The sequence below is a fragment of the Myotis myotis genome, unplaced genomic scaffold, assembly GCF_014108235.1.
Source record: "Myotis myotis isolate mMyoMyo1 unplaced genomic scaffold, mMyoMyo1.p scaffold_m19_p_15, whole genome shotgun sequence".
Lineage (NCBI taxonomy): Eukaryota > Metazoa > Chordata > Mammalia > Chiroptera > Vespertilionidae > Myotis > Myotis myotis.
In genome coordinates this window covers 23,416,069-23,433,479 of record NW_023416319.1, presented here as the reverse complement: position 1 = coordinate 23,433,479, position 17,411 = coordinate 23,416,069, and the positions used below count along the sequence as shown (strand labels likewise).

General features: G+C 39.2%; 1 protein-coding gene across 7 annotated transcripts in view; it reads right to left on the bottom strand.

Annotated features, from left to right (window-relative positions):
* The window catches only part of IDE (insulin degrading enzyme), an 83,540-nt gene that overhangs the window by 58,365 nt on the left and 7,764 nt on the right, over window positions 1-17,411 (bottom strand). For 6 of the 7 annotated variants that reach the window (XR_004972183.1, XR_004972186.1, XR_004972184.1 and 3 more), the window contains exons 2-3: window positions 1,410-1,594; window positions 244-451 (exon numbers count right to left, since the gene is read on the bottom strand). Coding sequence is in view for 3 of the 7 variants with exons in the window: in XM_036336598.1 (XP_036192491.1) it covers window positions 244-451; window positions 1,410-1,594 (393 nt within the window). In the remaining 4 variants the exon portion in view is untranslated. Of the gene's footprint in view, window positions 1-243; window positions 452-1,409; window positions 1,595-4,734; window positions 4,864-17,411 lie in introns of those variants that run through there. The other variant, XR_004972185.1, reaches the window with a different exon arrangement.

Sequence of the window (17,411 nt, the reverse complement as noted above, 5' to 3'; positions counted from 1 at the left end):
GGCCTGAAGACTGGTTTAAAGTCAGACCATTATTTTTCTTCTACCACAAAGTAAATATATGAGATCACATTATTATTTTTCCTTGTTACAAAACCCAGGGGTGAGGGTAATACTGATTAAAATACCTCTTGTTAAGCTATAAAGCTGTGAAGGCATCTCTGTAAAAATAATAATTGTTACTATTACTAGTATTAATGTCTTAAGTGCACAAAATTGGATAATGTATAGAGTATTCAGCATTACCTGTCTAGGGCACCTTCTAGGTGTTCATGGGAAACATCGAAATAATAATTGGTATGCTCTCCACTAGTAAAAGCATTTGAACTTCCTGCATGCTCACTGAGAAACTGGCTGTATTCGTTTTCTTTAGGATATTTCTTTGTTCCCAAAAATAGCATATGTTCACAAAAATGACTTAAGCCAGCAATATTTGGAGGATCTGACAATGAACCTGTAAAGAGTAGAGAAAACATATATATATAATAAATCATTTTTTATGTTGAAAGAAATCAAGTACAGATAAGTCACAGGTGATTTGAAATTTCTGTTAGCATGACAACTCCAATCATACAATCAGAAAAAGCTAAGCATAGGCTGCTCTAAAATAATATTGTTTAGTTCTAGCCCCATCTTTTGACATTAATTAGTTGGTGACCTTGGGCAGATTTTAACCTCTCTGGACATTAGTTTCCTCACACATCACACTGGAGGGAAAGAGTTGAATTCACTGTTGTTTTTATTTTGCAGGAGACAATAGAGCAGAGTGCTAAGGGCACTGGTTTGGGGGTTAGCAGCTCTGTTAGCTATGAAACTTTGAGCACAATACTTCATCCATCTTGCCTCAGTCACTTTTCTATATACACACCTAACTTAAGGGAGTTGTGTGAATAAAAATTAAATATTTGCAAAGCACACTGTATTGTGCTCAGCAATAATTATTTGTTTAACATATGATGGTTATTACTTTTTTCCCTCAATTTTAAAATGTCACTGAGTTAAACAAAAATTTTTCAGAAAGAAAACATGCTTCACTAAATGTACATATAGATAAGCAAGCTGAGTAAAGCAGCAAAAATGTGGAATAAATATGCACACAAGAATCTAGGAAATGTATTTCCTTGTGTACCTGAAGTGTACAAAAGTGAAAGAATTAGAACTGTTACAGTACAAGATGGGAATGAATTACCTTGCTGCTAGGCCACCTCATCTGGGAACCTAACAAGATGCTCTTGGTAAATGTAAAATTATTTGTCTTAGACAACTGTAGATTATCAATAGCTGTACAGGACTACTGTACAAAATAAGGTACATGAAACTGGCAACTGTTAGGTCTTTATTTGCACAAATATGGAAAGTTCTAATAAATGTCAACATCAGGTCAAAGCCTAATTCACAATTTTAAATTGTACCTATGTGTACATCAAGTGCTGCTGATGACTTATCCGTGGTGGGATCGCTGATGAGAAGTACTTTGATGCCATTGGCCAGCTCCAGCCCCCGGTATTCTCGCTTGTCTTCAGGAGATTTGATAATGTGATTTCCTAGTCTCTTGATGGCTGGATTATTCATTTTGCTGTAGGTCTTTTTGTGGAAACTTAAAAGAAAAAAATTAATTGTTAGATTGTGGCTGCCTTTTTTTTTCTCTTTCTTTTTTTAAAGAACAAAGAGTAACATCAAGCAAAACCATTTATTGCATCATCAGATTAAAACACATCTGGAGGAAACTTTTTATAGCCTACCTACAGGGTATAATCATTCCACTCCTTCCTCCCATCATTCTTTCAGAGAAATGTTAATATTGTTTTTGTAGAGCCATATTTAGGACAGCATACAGATGGGGATTTGAGAGAGGATGGGTTGGGCCATGAGTTGGCCCATGTGCTGACCTAGAATACAGTTTTCAATTACCAATAACTGCTTTCCCACATATTTCAGAGGCATCTGCTAGAGTAAGTGAGCTGAGAGTTGTAAGAATTATTATAAGGTCATCCAAAACATTGCTCAACTTGATGACATTCAAAGATAGGGCAAATCTAGAACTCATCAGTCTGGTATGCACATGCTCAGAACATAGGGAACAAGCTTCAATGAGGAAAAATCCTGTGAAGTCCTAATACAAAATAAGTGATCTGGGCTGTCCTATGAGTCATGGCAGCAAAAGCAGGGACATAAAAATAAACAAGGTTGGAAGGACCCCAAGTAATTTTTGTAGTCCAGTGCAAAGGTGAATGCCAGAGCAGGAACAAGTCCAGTCACCTTAACAAAGATGTTAAATTGTCTTACAAAGGACTTCTCTTCCTCTGATAGTCCTTTTCTTCTCTAAAAAAGCTAGAGTTATGCTGATGGAAAGGGGCTCTTGACTGCTATGCAGGGATTATTAGTGTAGCAAAGGGATTTTCCAGAGCATGGGGTATGTATGTTTTGAGACTAAGAGTGGATGTTATTCTTGTCTATGCTGCAAACTGCTTAAGAGACAAAAACTGAGCCTGTTATTATTAGTAGGTAAATATACTAATCAAGTAAAGCAAAAACATATCTTAAACTATAGAGGAAAAATGACCCTGTGCTACCACATTTGCTTCTCACCTGGAAAACAAAAGAAGTGGATTTGACTGCTCCTTCAAGACTGACATCCCAATTTAAGAGCAAATCAGAGGGGACACAAATAGACATACAATATTATGGGATAAAAACTTTATTTTTTGTGTTAAAATCTTTGGAGATTAATGGAGTGAAAAATCCAGTTTGCTTTTATCAGAAAAGCTTCCTCTCTAAAATAATCTGTAACTAGTCTTCTGAGTAAGAAATTATCAACCAAAGAGGTTTGTTTGCTCCTATTAAGATTGTCCCTGATATCTTCTTTAGAAAAGAATATTTGGAATATTAAAGATCAGTAGCATAGGTCATACTAAATGTATCATACCCATTTTTAAAAACCACATAGTACTTTACAGAGACATTGCTAATAGTTTTGCCCTATTTATAGTAAAAAATTCTTTTTTTTTAAATAAAGGACATATTATTTTTTATTTTATTTATTTATTGATTGATTGGCTGATTGATTGATTCAGAGAGGAAGGGAGAGGGAGAGAAACATCAATGGTGAGAGAGAATCATTGATCCACTAACTCCTGCACACCCCCTACTGGGGATCGAGCCCACAACCTGGGCATGTGCCCTTGACTGGAATCGAACCCAGACCCTTCAGTCCGCAGGTCAATGCTCTATCCCAGCCGTGGGCAAACTACGGCCCGCACTGGATTCGGCCCATTTGAAATGAATAAAACTAAAAAAAAAAGAAAAAAAAGACCGTACCCTTTTATGTAATGATGTTTACTTTGAATTTATATTAGTTCACACAAACACTCCATCCATGCTTTTGTTCCGGCCCTCCGGTCCAGTTTAAGAACCCATTGTGGCCCTCGAGTCAAAAAGTTTTCCCACCCCTGCTCTATCCACTGAGCCAAACCAGCCTGGCAGTAAAAATTTCTTGAAAAACAAAATATAATACTAACATTTTAGGGATATAAGGCCACTGTTGGAAAATTCAAATGCAATTTGAAAGTGAAAAGTTTTTATTAACAACTTCTTTCTACTTCATTAGCCACAAACCACTTTAAGATCAATGTCAAAGGCAGATAAAAATCCGAGTTCAAAGTCCTAAAAAATGGTATTTAGTGGTTTAAAAAAATCTCAGTGTAACAGAAAATGGTCTATCTAAGCCTCCAAAGACAGGCGCAATAATAAACCTGGTTAAGGTATTTCCCCAGGGGCAATCTGGACTACAGCAAATGCCTTCAGTTAATAGCTGGTTTTGAAAACCTTGAGTTCAATATAAATTACTATTTTGAAAAATGAGTTCCAACCTAGCAGCAACATTAAGGTTAGATAAGCCACGAGGCAGCCTCCATTAAGACTCCACAGCCACAAGGGCAACATTAAAAGAAAACATTAAAGCTCAACGTGCACCGGAGATGCCTAGGCTCCTCCCTGCAAAGCTCTACTAGAGGAAGGGAGGGGACTGGGATTTTAGTGATGAATTCCACTAAGTGGGAGCAAAAACTAAAGGCTATTTTGGTTCCACTGCCATTGTTTATACCCAAAGCTCTCTACTGTGCTTGCCCAGCCAGTTTCATTTAGGGGAACCAAAAGTTACAAACAACTAAAATGTAATAATGATGATGCTGATGATGGCAGAGCTCTGAAACTTCTACTCAATCCACAACTGTAGTGAGATCAAATACAGATCACTTAGGGAGGACAAACTGTCTTATTCTATGGGAGGTGAAAAATTCATTGTAATTAAGATAACCACCCTTAACTATAGGCTGTATTCTGTACTTTTTTCGGGGTTCAATTTCTCTTATCCAGATTTTCATTATCTTAAAGGAAAAAATATAATCAGAGGCACTAGATAACTCATTTGGGCACTGAAGCTATGATTGGTTAATATCCGTGGTATGGCTAAGAATAAAGAGATAGATTTATTCTATAAGTCAAACATAAAAATTAGTCCAACTACTTTTAGACATTTGTATACGAGATCAAGGACAACTATAAATTTCCAATCTAACAATGCTCCTGATTCAAATATGACTTCTTGAAGCAAAAGCCAAAAGGGTTAATAGCAGCATTTTCAAACAAGATTCTTCCCAGCAACCCATATTCAATAGCACAGGCTGGCTTTACCTAAAGCATGTCTATCAACACACCCTACAACAATTTGATTCTCACCTTCTGGAGAACTGGAGGAAATGATCTGGAACTCCTCTGATGATGATGAATTCATCAACAGCTTGCCTGTCTCTGTATTTATACTCATGAGATCACATGTCTATCCATCTCAGCTCATTAGCATACAGCCTTCAAAAATAATTTTACTTATTACAAATGTTCTCCAATTTGCACCCAACAAAGAGTGAACAAGCAAGTATTCTAACTTTTAGATGCCAAGCTAGTGCTAAATCAAATGTTTTCCCAGACATTTATTTGATATTTTTAACCTGTCAAAGTCAAAATCTTAGAATTACTTTCAATTTCAGGGACTTTATCACACATTGGAAACTTCATCAAAGGCACAGAATTGTCAATGTTAAGCATTCTCATGAACTTGGAGAGATATTTAGTAATTACAGCATATTTTGTAATTTTGTTTAGAATTTACAACACAGAAGGTTAGAATTTAAAAGCTGGAAGAGCCATTAGATGTTACCTAATTCTTTGCAGTTCATGGACTAGTGGGACTCTTCCCAAGAGCTTGTTAAATATATAAAATATCAGAAACCACCAGAGACCTGCTAAGCCAGAATCTGTATTTTAACAAGATCCCCAAATGGGCTAGTCCCCTATCTTACTTATAATAAAACTAAGGAACCTGAAATCACTTGTCCAAGATTATATAGCTAAAGTTACAGCTAGAACTCAGTTATTAACTGTGCCCACTCCAGCACCTCAAAATCCAAATAAACATTTAAGGAGGCCTATGAAGATCCAGACACTACACCATGCATGCTGGCTACAAAGATGAGTATGCCAGAGCCTTGGCTCTGAAGAAACCCAGTCTAGTGACAGACATGAAAACAAGTCAACTTTTAACTGTGTGGCACAGTTGTCCAGGGCACTATGGGAGTCATGGAGGGGGGACACCTAACTTTCTAGGAGAGGAGAGAGGAAAGAGAGTAGGTGAATAGAAGCATGCCAAATAAGAGGGAGTTACTAGAGAAAAGGACTGGTGCTGAGAAAAAAAAACATGAGGCATAAAGAGGAAATACAAGAGCTTGGTGTTAATAGAACTACAACTAGAACTTCCACTGAGAGATCTGGACAGATAAAGGCCTAAGTTGCACGTTTGCAAAAACAAATTCCCAAATAAGTCATTTCCAAATTCTCATATCAAAAGAAATTTTTTCTGCAAATAATCTTTTATTCAGATGACCTTTTACAATCCTTTTTCTCATACGCTTTAAGTATTGCACAGTACATTAAGTAGATTGAGAAACTTTATGTTGCCTTTGTTCGATTTGATCCATTTCTAATTTCTAAATGAATGACCTATAAACCCAAACAGGTGACTGATCATGCTAATAGTCAATTATGTATCAAAACCTCCCTTCTGTGGAATCCATCCACCCACTGCAAACCACAGGCGGAAGCTGAGCTTACCCTATGACACTCCTGAATGAGGAGGAGGCATCCTAGGAGAAAATGCCTGAAATCAGAATCATACCATAAACATTTCTTCCCCACAGAAAGCAGAGGTAAGTAAGAATATGAAGGTAGTGGTAGTACTAGATTGCCTCACTATAAGACTACATATTCCCAAATACTGTTTACGTCACTTGACCTAAAAAATAACGTCTCAGGGAATCATCTTCAGTTACAGAGATCAGTACTCCTTACCTCATACACAAGCTAGATTATAAAGGTGGGTATAAACTAAAATCCTGTCAATTAAATTATATTTTCTCATGATGAATGCTTTGTCTTTGTTTCAGACAAAATGTTAGGTGTTCTAACTCTGTGCGCCTTCTGGAAAGGTGTTTACAAAGAAAAAACAAACAAACTCTTTTTTTTTTTAATATATTTTATTGATTTTTTACAGAGAGGAAGGGAGAGAGATAGAAAGTCAGAAACATCGATGAGAGAGAAACATCGATCAGCCGCCTCCTGCATATCTCCTCCTAGGGATGTGCCCGCAACCCAGGTACATGCCCTTGGCCGGAACCGAACCTGGGACCCCTCAGTCTGCAGGCCGACGCTCTATCCACTGAGCCAAACCGGCTTCGGCGACAAACTCTTAAATGAGTAAGGAATCCTACAGCAGTATCATTTTAGAGATATGTGCTTTTCCAAATTTTGTTCTAGTTTTGGTGCATATATACAACCAGAGGCCCACTGCACAAAATTCATGCATGGGTAGGGTCCCTAGGCCTGACTGGCAATCAGGGTTGATCGGGGGCCTTCCTTCCCCTGACTGCTGGCTGGGGCCTTCCTTCGTTCCGCACCGCCCCCTGATAGTCAGCGCACATCATAGCAAGCAGTTGAACTCCCAGTCGGTCGAACTCCCGAGGGGACAATTTGCATAATAGCCTTTTATTATATAGGACTAGAGGCCCAGTGCACAAGATTCATGCATGGGGGCGAGGGGTACCTCAGCCCTGCCTGGGAGCCCTCGGGGGATGTCTGACCAGCCGTGAGCCCAGCTTTTGGCTGAGTGCAATGACTGCCAGGGGCAGCTCCTGCATTGAGCGTCTGCCCCATGGTGGTCAGTGTACATCATAGTGACCAGCTGTTCCACTGTTCGGTCCATTTGCATATTATCCTTTTATTATATAGGATGGCTGTTTATTCTAAAAATGACAAGCTTATGTGGGGGAGGAAGATACTCTACCCTTCTAGGTTCCTTTGGGTGGTCTACTAATTAAGTCAACATGAGACAGAGTAACAAGAGAAATTAACTAAATTTAATTACATATGTATGTATGTATGGGAACCCCACATATGAGAGTCAGTGATCCCACATACATAAGAGGTTCACAGACAGAAAGGTAAAAATGGTATGTATGATACTCCAAGCTAGGAATGAGGTACAATGTGCCTTGGGGCTTCAGAGGGGAAGAAGGTCATTTGCAGAATAAGAGCCGATGTTCAGTTATTACAAGTTTGTCCTATAAATCATAAAGTTTTAGGCTTCTTTTTTAGAGAGAGTGGAAGGGAGGGAGGGAGGGAGGAGGAGGGAGGGAGGGAGGGAGGGAGGGAGGGAGGAAGAAAGGAGGAGAGAGAAAAGGGGGGAGAAGTGAAATGTGAGAGAGACACATCGATTGGTTTGACTCCCACACATGCCTAAATATATTTTTATTGATTTCAGAGAGGAAGGAAGAGGGAGAGAGAGATAGAAACATCAATGATGAGAGAGAATCATTGACCGGCTGCCTCCTGCATGACCCCCACTGGGGATGGAGCCCACAACCCGGGCATGTGCCCTGACCAGAGATGGAACTGTGACCTCCTGGTCCATAGGTCTGAGGAGACAGAAGAAAGCTAGGTAGTCAGGACCATGGGGGGGGGGGGGGGGGGGACGACTAGAACCGAGAACCCAGCTAGGCAGAATTACTAAGGCACCCAACAGGGCAGGGAAGGGTTAGCAAGTGAGACATGACCTTTAAAATGTCTGAATGTTGCTAAGACAGGCAGCTTGCAGATAACCAATCACAAGATAATAAGGTGTATAACCAATCCCAAGATTGTTATTAAGGCAAAATTCTTTGAAAGGATCTCTCTCCCTCCCTCTCTCTATTCTTGGGTTGATGGCAGGAGACATGCTCCCCTGCACCCAAGTGGCTGATGGCCATGTAGGACTCTACACATGGACTAACAGACTTTAACACCCGACTGTAACATGGAAAGGAAGCTCTGGACATTGGCCTGCTCCCAGAACCCCAGCTGCACTTTTTCCAGGACTGGCTTCTCTCAATAGCCTTTTCCTCCATTGACCCGTTTTTGTCTGTGAACCCTTTCTTCAGACTAAAACCCCACATTTTGGCTTCAGGTCGGCGCTCTAACAGAGCCACAGTGGCCGGGCTATCGCAGGTTTCTTATAGCTGTATGTGGTAACCTAGGGTGTTTCACAAGTATCCTTGCTCCACAGATAGGCTTCAGGCTGTTAGGAAATGTGAGAAAGATGCCACTGTACTAATCCTAACAATCACTCCATCTTTAAAGTGTCATATGCTTTATAAACTGCTAATTTAATCTTTTCATTCTCCTTAACCCCAGATGAGGAAACGAAAGCTCAGTAATTAAGTGATTTGCCCAAGGGCGTTCACATGCTTGATTGGTGGCAAAGCTGGAGGGACCTATAGCGACAGAGGAGCATAGGAAGGGGAGGAGCAGAAGGTGGTACTTAAGGAAATCATAAATGGCTTCCTTTCTCAGTTCCCAGTACCACCCCCACAGCCCTTCCCTGACCCCATTCTCCTCCCTAACAATCCCAAATAACAAAGACAAGGAAATACATTTTAAATAGGTCAAAATAAATGATGCAAGAAATGTTTTCTGTTTTCCTCTTCTACTTCCCATGTAAAACAGAGATAAGTAGTGGAAGGAGGCTGGAAGAATGCTTCTAATCTGCCAAAGGAGTCCCTGGGCTGAGAACTATATCTTCTCACTATACTTTGCTAATAAGAAAGAAAAAGAAAAATGTATAGCAGGATTAAATGTATAGTAGGTTTAAAGAGAGAAGAGAGTATAGAATCGTCACATGCATAAAAGGGAATATAAAAGTAATTGCTACAGTAGATATAGTAGGGTTATGGGTAATTTATTTTTTAGATGCATCCATTAAGCCATAGGAACAGAAAAAAAAGAAAGAAAAACATGTAACTGTTAGGGTGGCCGAAGGAGGAACACCTGAGGCCAAAAGGGGTGAAGAATTATAAATTTATTAGATCATCTGAATACCAGATGGGCTGAGCCCCAAAATAGGGCCAGCAGCCCCAAAGACTGGGAGTCAGAGGTTTTTAAAAGGACTCTAGGCGGGCTTTTTCTGGGCGGAGAATTCTCTGTGCAGGTCCAGGTTCTGGGAAACTCCAGAGGGGAGAGATAATGGTCTTAGCAAGTGGAATGCGTCTAAGCAAGTGGAATGTCCATTATGAAGTGGCTTAAAGGTCAGTTCCCAGAGGAGGGGGTATCAATTCAATTATTTGATCAGACCTAACAGTAATCATCTTGGTAGATGCAGGAAAAGTACTTAACTAAATTCAATAATCATTCATGTCTTGAAAAAATAAGTCAGCAAACTAAAAATAAAAGGGAGAATATTCCTTCATCCCCAAACAGGATGCTACTACAATCTCTTCTAGTCAACACTGTACTGGCCAGTTCAATAATGCAAGAAAAAGAAAACACATGTAGATGTGACAGGAAGGGGAGGTGGACTAACATAATTCATGGCTGGCATGACTGTGTATGTAAAAAAATCACAACACTACTGACAACTTCCATTTCTGAGTAGGATATAATAGGTTATGCCAACCTGATTCAGGTTCAGTAACTACAAAAGCCACAATAAATTACAAAAATCACATTTTTAAAGATATTGGAGAGTTGTACAAGCAATAAGGATCAGAGGGACTGGAATTCCAGAAAGGGGTGAGCCGGGAAGTGAGCTGATGATCACCACCTGTTTTCTTCTCTGGAGGTGTTGGGCAATTCTGGGTGTGGCTTGGAGATCATGTTTGGACCAAGCAAAAGAACCCTACTCAGGGGAAGAGAAACAAGCGAAGCTTAAGTAGGCACAAGGTGTTGAGATAGGCCAGAACAAATGGAATAGAGAAACTGAGCAGAAAGCTGAAAGACTGACAGAGCAATTTACAGCAGATACAGAAAGTTACCTCCCTAGAAATTACATCTAGGCCTCAGATATTTAAGCTCCAGACCAGAAAAGCAGCAAAGCCAGGTGGACTGATGACCCTGACCAATTAGTGAAGACCAGGACCCTGTGGGAGCACACCTAGAAAACATGAATATTCTGTTGAAACCCTCCCTTAAGATTCCTGCATGTGAGAAAGAGATAAAGCCTCAAGACAGTGCTCTCCTGCTGGAAGCTAATTCCAGCAGGGCATAATAAAATGCAAGAAGTCCTCAAAAGGTTGATGGGCTTCTATATTCAGCAGGGCTGAATCATATTACCTGCTGCTGGAATAGCTGAAAGCATTTCCCCAAACCTGAAAATCTGCATATATTATTGCCTGTGGAGAGCAGTTCCCCCAACCTGACAATGCCTACTGTTTACCAAATTTACCTTTGATATGTATATCTGTTTTGCTATAGGGCAAAATGTGTGAATAAAGAGCCCTGGGTCCAGAGATTCAGAAAAAACTTGGTTACTGAAGCCAGGTCCCCTCTGGCTCCCCAAAATGCCTTCCAAATTTATATTTCATGTCTAGTTTCTTTATTAATTTACTTGCAGCCCTTCTCCAGATTCCTGAACCCTTCTAGATGCAGGGAAAGAACCCTGGCACTCTCCTACTGAGGAACAGCCCCAGCCATTTCATTTCTCCTCTTCTTCTCCCACTTGCCCCCCATAGGCATGCATCTCCTACACTCTAAGGCAAGCATGTCAAACTCAAAGGCTAACATGGGCCAAATAAACAAGGTCTAAGTTTATGTGGGCCGCAAAAAAAACAAAAGCTTCAATTTTCATAGAAACGTAGGTTTATTTCAATAGAGATATGCTGAATACAAAGGGTTGAAATAAATGAGTAATCGTTAACATAAAATAATAGAACATTTTAATAAAAATTAATATCTTTTCTTGAACATTAACTTACCAAACACTGAATAACTGCACAAATTAATAAGCGTAACACAAATAAACCTATTTTTCTTGTTCTCTGTAAGCAAAATAATTCCTATTGTGCACACCAAACAAGTCAGTACAAGAATAATGATGTGGCAACCGGCTGCTAAAATATTCGCTGCTAGTATTAGTGGAGAGAAATGGTGCGCCTGCACGTAAGAGAAATGAATGCAACACCATTATAGTAATCAGTCATTAGCGAACGTTGTAGTTCGTTATTAATAATTATGTATAATAGGATATTGTAAAAATTAAGTTACAAAATTTTTATTAAAACATTTCTTACACACCATTATATTGGCTGGGCCGCAAAAATATTCGTTGTGGGCCACATGTGGCCTGCAGGCCGCGAGTTTGACATGCTTGCTCTAAGGGACTCCAAGAGACTAGCAACCTGGGGAGCAACGGGCAGCTCTTCACAGACTAGTCCTCTGAATATGTCCCCAAGGCCCCCTTTCCTCTGACTTCCCAGAGAGCTAGGGCAGCCCAGCCTAGGCTTCCCTGTTGCTTTATACTAAGCCCTTTCTTTCTTGTTTTACTGTCCCCAGCTTTAATAAACATTCCCTCATAGTCACCTGGACTCATGAAATTTTTCCTTCATGAAGTCAGGAACCCACACGCTACCTGGCAGCCCTAGGCAGACCCCTTTCCAGTAACAGTGTGACAGACTAAAGCCCCAAGATGCCCCAAATTCACAGCTTATTTTTGCCACAGGAGTTTAACTGAGATACCACTACATTCCTACCAGAATGCTAAAATGAAAAAGCTGGAAAACAGCAGGCGACAGAGAAGTTTTGGGGCAACCCAAACTCTCATACACTGCTGGTGGGAATGCAAATTAACACAAACATTATTTAAAAACTGGCAGTACATACTTATATAAATTATATATAAAACTAACAATATGACCTAACAATTCATGTATTAGATATACACCCAAAATAAATGCATTTATATGTTCATAGTAATTCTATTCATAATAGCTAAAACTAGAAATGATCAAATGTCCATCAACTGTGAAAAGATAAACTGTGACATATTCACACAATAGTATACAACAATGAAAATGAATAATCTAGAATAAAGCACAAAAATAAGGATGAATCTCACTAAAAAGGTTGAATGAAAGAAGCTAGATGCAAAAGAATAAACACTGTATCCTCCCATATATACAAAGTGCAAGGACAAGCTGTGTCTTTATGTTAGGATAGTGGTTACCTTGGAGGGTAAGAGGTAGTGATTAGAAGGAAGAATGAGGGCGGCTTCTGGGTACTGGTCCCTTGCTGGCTATACAGACATGTTCGGTTTGTGTAAATTCATCAAGCTGAACACTTATGATATATATTTTAATTAAAAGTTTTTAAAATATCATAAAGCAGTATAATAAAAGAGGGAGGGAGGTATGAATTACTCAAGGCTATAACTATCAATCACCAAAAGTCATCCTAGAAACAATACCACTTGGATAATGAAAAGTAGCTATCCATATCAAACAGGTGCTAAACAGAGAAGGCTCACTAAGAAATAGTCCAATTAACATGATAATTATCTAAACCTTCTCAGGTGTGTCCCAGACAATTCTATTGATGTCATCTTGGCCACAATAGGAAGCCAAGTACAGCATGAATCAACTAAGTCAATAATAAAGTATGTTAAATATTTTAATCAAGTCTTTACTCATTATGTTAAGATTTGAAACTAATTTTAGTATTACTTACTTTAAACTCGTTAAGATTTAAAAGTAAAATATTTCCAGCAACCAATTAAAAGTGACAGAGAAATAAATGTAATCAAAATAAAAGCAAAATGATTAAACTTTATTATTTTTTGTAATCCTCACCTGAAGATATCTTTTCCAGTGATTTTTAAAGAGAGTGAAAGGGTTGGAAGAGGTGGGAGGAGGGAGAGGAAGAGAGAGAAGCATTGATGTAAGAGACACATCAACTGGTTGCCTCCCGAAAGAAGCCCGCCTGGAGCCAGATATTAAACCTGCAGCCGAGGCACATGCCCTTCAGTCCTTGGGCCAAGGCTCTAACCACTGAGCAACAGGCCATGGTGATTAAACTTTAAATAAATTCTCCCCTCAACAATTTTTCAACATTTATATCAAACAACAATTAATCCAGGATTTGAACTGGATACGTTCTTTATTTTAAAACGAAACAAAAAGAATAATATATATAGTAAACATTTCTTTAAACTCAGAATTAATTTTGCATATGCTCATAGATGCTCCATGATCCCAGAGTGGCAGGACAGCTCAAAGATCCCTGTCATGGTCTCTAAAGATTAATTTAAACCACGGGGTAGGAAGAGTTAACAACCTGTAACTAATTCTTTCAAGACAGCCCTCCAAGGAAGGCAGCCCACAAACACCCAAATTCTGTATTCTGTGTGGATCTCTACTTGAGGTTCAGTTCCATTTGTTTGTACACTCTGGTTCTGACAGGAGGGGAATCCTGCCCTCTTCAGCTAATGCTGGTTCAGGAAGCTTAACCTGCACTCTGCCTTATTATACCCCACGTCAGTACTGATCCACTGACCACTTCCAGCCAGTGCTCAAGTAACTAGAAACCTTCACCTTTACCCAGTCACCCCTTTGCTGCCTAGATCCTGGATACTATTTGACTCTTCTGGTCAAACTGGGCTTGTGAGCTCATTTAATTTTGCCAGTAAGAGTCACATGAAGTGTTCATATGGATCCATTAAATTGACAGAGGCACCTAAAATTGCATTAGACTTGGGCAGCACTTACGGCATTTCTCCTATAAAATAGGTATATAGGTATAAATAAACTTCATCAAGGTAGTCTCTGGTACAAAGTAGGCAACCATAAATGGTACCCTTATATTATAATCATAATTATGGTCCTAGGGAGGTGAGATGCAAATAGATAACCTCAATAACCACCATGTTATTACTAACATTCTTAACATAGGCTCATGCATATTCCAGTTGCATACTGTCATCTCCAGAGGTCAAAAACATTGACTAGACGGGCTAAGTAATAGGATAGTACTTTATAAGACTCAGAAAACCAGGTAAATAATTATCCCTTTGTAACTGCTATAGGTGAGCCACTGTTTATAGTCTGTGGTTCTCAATAGGTGTCAATTTTGCTCCCCAAAGGGACATGTGGCAATGCGTCCCAACTGAACTGTCAAAACTGAAGTACGCAACTGGCAACTAGTGAGCGGAGAACAGGTGTGCTGCTCAGCATCCTATATTGCACAGAATAGTCCCTACCACAAAGAATTATCCAGCCCAAAATGTCAATAGTGTCAAGAATGAAAGACCCTAGTTTATAGTTCTGACTTTACTATCCAAAAAATAATGGACCAGAATCACTACAACCAATTCGATCCACTTAAAATAAAACCATGAGACAGCTTCATCAAAACACACAAAGCTATCTGCTTTAAACTCCCATCTCTTTATTTATTTTTAAAAATCTAAACAAACAAAAAAAAAGGCTTACAAGAAAAGAGGGGTAAAACTGATAATGAAGAAGAGAGAGATGTGCAGCAACCCTGTCCTTGAGTGAGCAATCTAGTGCACTAGTAAAGTCTGCCTCAGAAAGGAGCACTGGGACAGACCCTTACTGAACTCGTAGTCAGTATCTTGCACACCACAAACTCCTTATAGGAAGTATACTTTCAATGCACCCCTCACATAGATCCGTTGATTCTCATTTTTCCTGCATGGGAAATTAAACCTCATAAAAGTTATTTGGTTAGAGCCAAACAGGCATTAAATAAGAGAACTAGGATTCAAATCCAGGTCTTCAGACACCAAAGCAACATGCTCTTAACCATCCCACCAAATTAAAAAGTTTATTTTATGTAAGGGACTAAATCTTTGGAAGGATACTCAGAGAAATGTTGAGTATGGTTACTATGGATAATAGATACTAGGTGATCTTTATTCTTTGAACTTTTCAGAATAGTACAGAAAGAATCTTTGAAAAGATAAAACTTAAAGGACTTTAATGACTAGGCTCTACTTACTAAGTTTATAAGCCCAAAGTGAACTTTTATTACTATTATTATTCTGCTATTATTAACTTGAATCAGCTACATCAGAAAATAGCAGGACTAATTAATAAAGAAAAATATGGACTCCATTTTCATTCATTGTTGTTTTGACAACTTGGTCCCCTTAAGAAACTAGTTTGTGCTCTAGCTGGTTTGGCTCACTGGATGGAGCGTCGGCCTGCGGACTGAAGGGTCCCAGGTTTGATTCTGGTCAAGGGCATGTACCTTGGTTGCAGGCACATCCCCGGTAGGGGGTGTGCAGGAGGCAGCTGATCAATGCTTCTCTCTCATTGATGTTTCTAACTCTCTATCTCTCTCCCTTCCTCTCTGTAAAAAATCAATAAAATTATTTAAAAAAAAAAAAAAAAAGAAAGAAACTAGTTTGTTGGCTTACAACTGGGATAATTTCCAAAAGAATTTTTTAAACAATTCGTGATATGAGGTGAAAGCTTTAAGCAGACAGAACCTACTAGCTCACTCACATGCTGACCTAATGTGATATGGTTCGATGTTGCTGTCAATTTAAGGCTTCATTTTATTTCTTTCTACACATAGCATAAAAACGTCAGGTTGTTTAGAAAGTAACAGTCTAAATTCTTACTTTTTTTTAAAGCATAGATGCCATCTGTCTCTTTAGATACAGACTTATCTAGCAGGCTGCCTACAGCTTTGAAATTGTATCTGTGCTCTTGTGTCCAGAAATAAATACATAACACTTTCTTCTCCTCTTCATAGCAACGATAGCATTGTTATTGTTTTAGTCCACATTTATTAAACACTTAACTACATGATGGAGACAGACACATTACATGCATTTCCTCATTTAAAACTTACTACAAACCTGTGAGGTAGACACTATTATTGTCCCCATTTTGCTGATTGGAAACAGGCTTGAAGAGGGAAGTAATGAGTACTGGTACACACAGAAGTAAATGGCAGAATCCAGGCATTGTGGCTCCAAAATCCCGATAGCAATGCAAGCCAAAGAACAGTAATGGAACTCCTTCTCATCCAGCCCCTGAAGGATCTGTATCAGAATGGACTGTTCCACAATACTGTAACCAATCCATCAAAGCCATGTGCAAATATTCAAGACTATTAGGTAAAACAGTGATCCCACCTCCTGCTGCCTCAGCAGCCAAAAACTAGGTTTAATGGTGGGAGGTACAAGAAGAACAACTGATGCTTATGTAGCCAATGAATAATTAGAACACTCTTTACTGGTTAGTGTCAGAAACACCACACCAAGCTGGCTGGTGTGGCTCTCAGTTGATTGGAGCATTGTCCGTGAACCTGAGGTCACAGGTTTGATTCCTGGTGGGGCACCTACCTAAGTTACAGGTTCAATCCCTGGTCAGAACAGGATGCGACCAATCGATGTCTCTCTTACATCTATGTTTCTTTCTCTTGCTCTCCCACTCTTCCCCTTCTCCTGCTCCTTCCCCTCCCCCCTAAAATCAATTACCAAAACATACACAAAAAAAACCCCACAAGAACATCATTATTCATAATAGCCAAAAATGGAAGCAATCCAAGTAAGTGTCCAGTGACAGATGAATGGATAAACAAAATGTTATTATATAAACATTTTGTGGAATATTATACAGCCTTTAAAAGGAACAAAATTCTGACACATGCTACAAGGGACGAAAAATCGAAAACGTTATGCTAAGTGAAATAAGTGAATCACAAAAGGCCAAAGACTGATTCCACTTTCAGATTCCACTTTCTGGTAGAAGAGCATTTTGAGCTGAGGAAAAACAGTGCAAATAATCTGAGCAAGAGTGAATCAGTCAATAACACTAGTGAGGTTTATGGTGATGATTTTGGAAACAAGACCAGAGAGGTGGTGAGAGGCCAGATCCCATAGAACCAACCTTCTTGGCCATTGTAAGGACTCTGTCTTGAATCTGAGCAAAATGAAGTGAAACAACAAATTGATATTTCTCTCTCTCTCCCTTTCTCAAATCAATCAATCAATAAAAATTTTTATTAAAATAAAAAATAGCCCTAGCCGG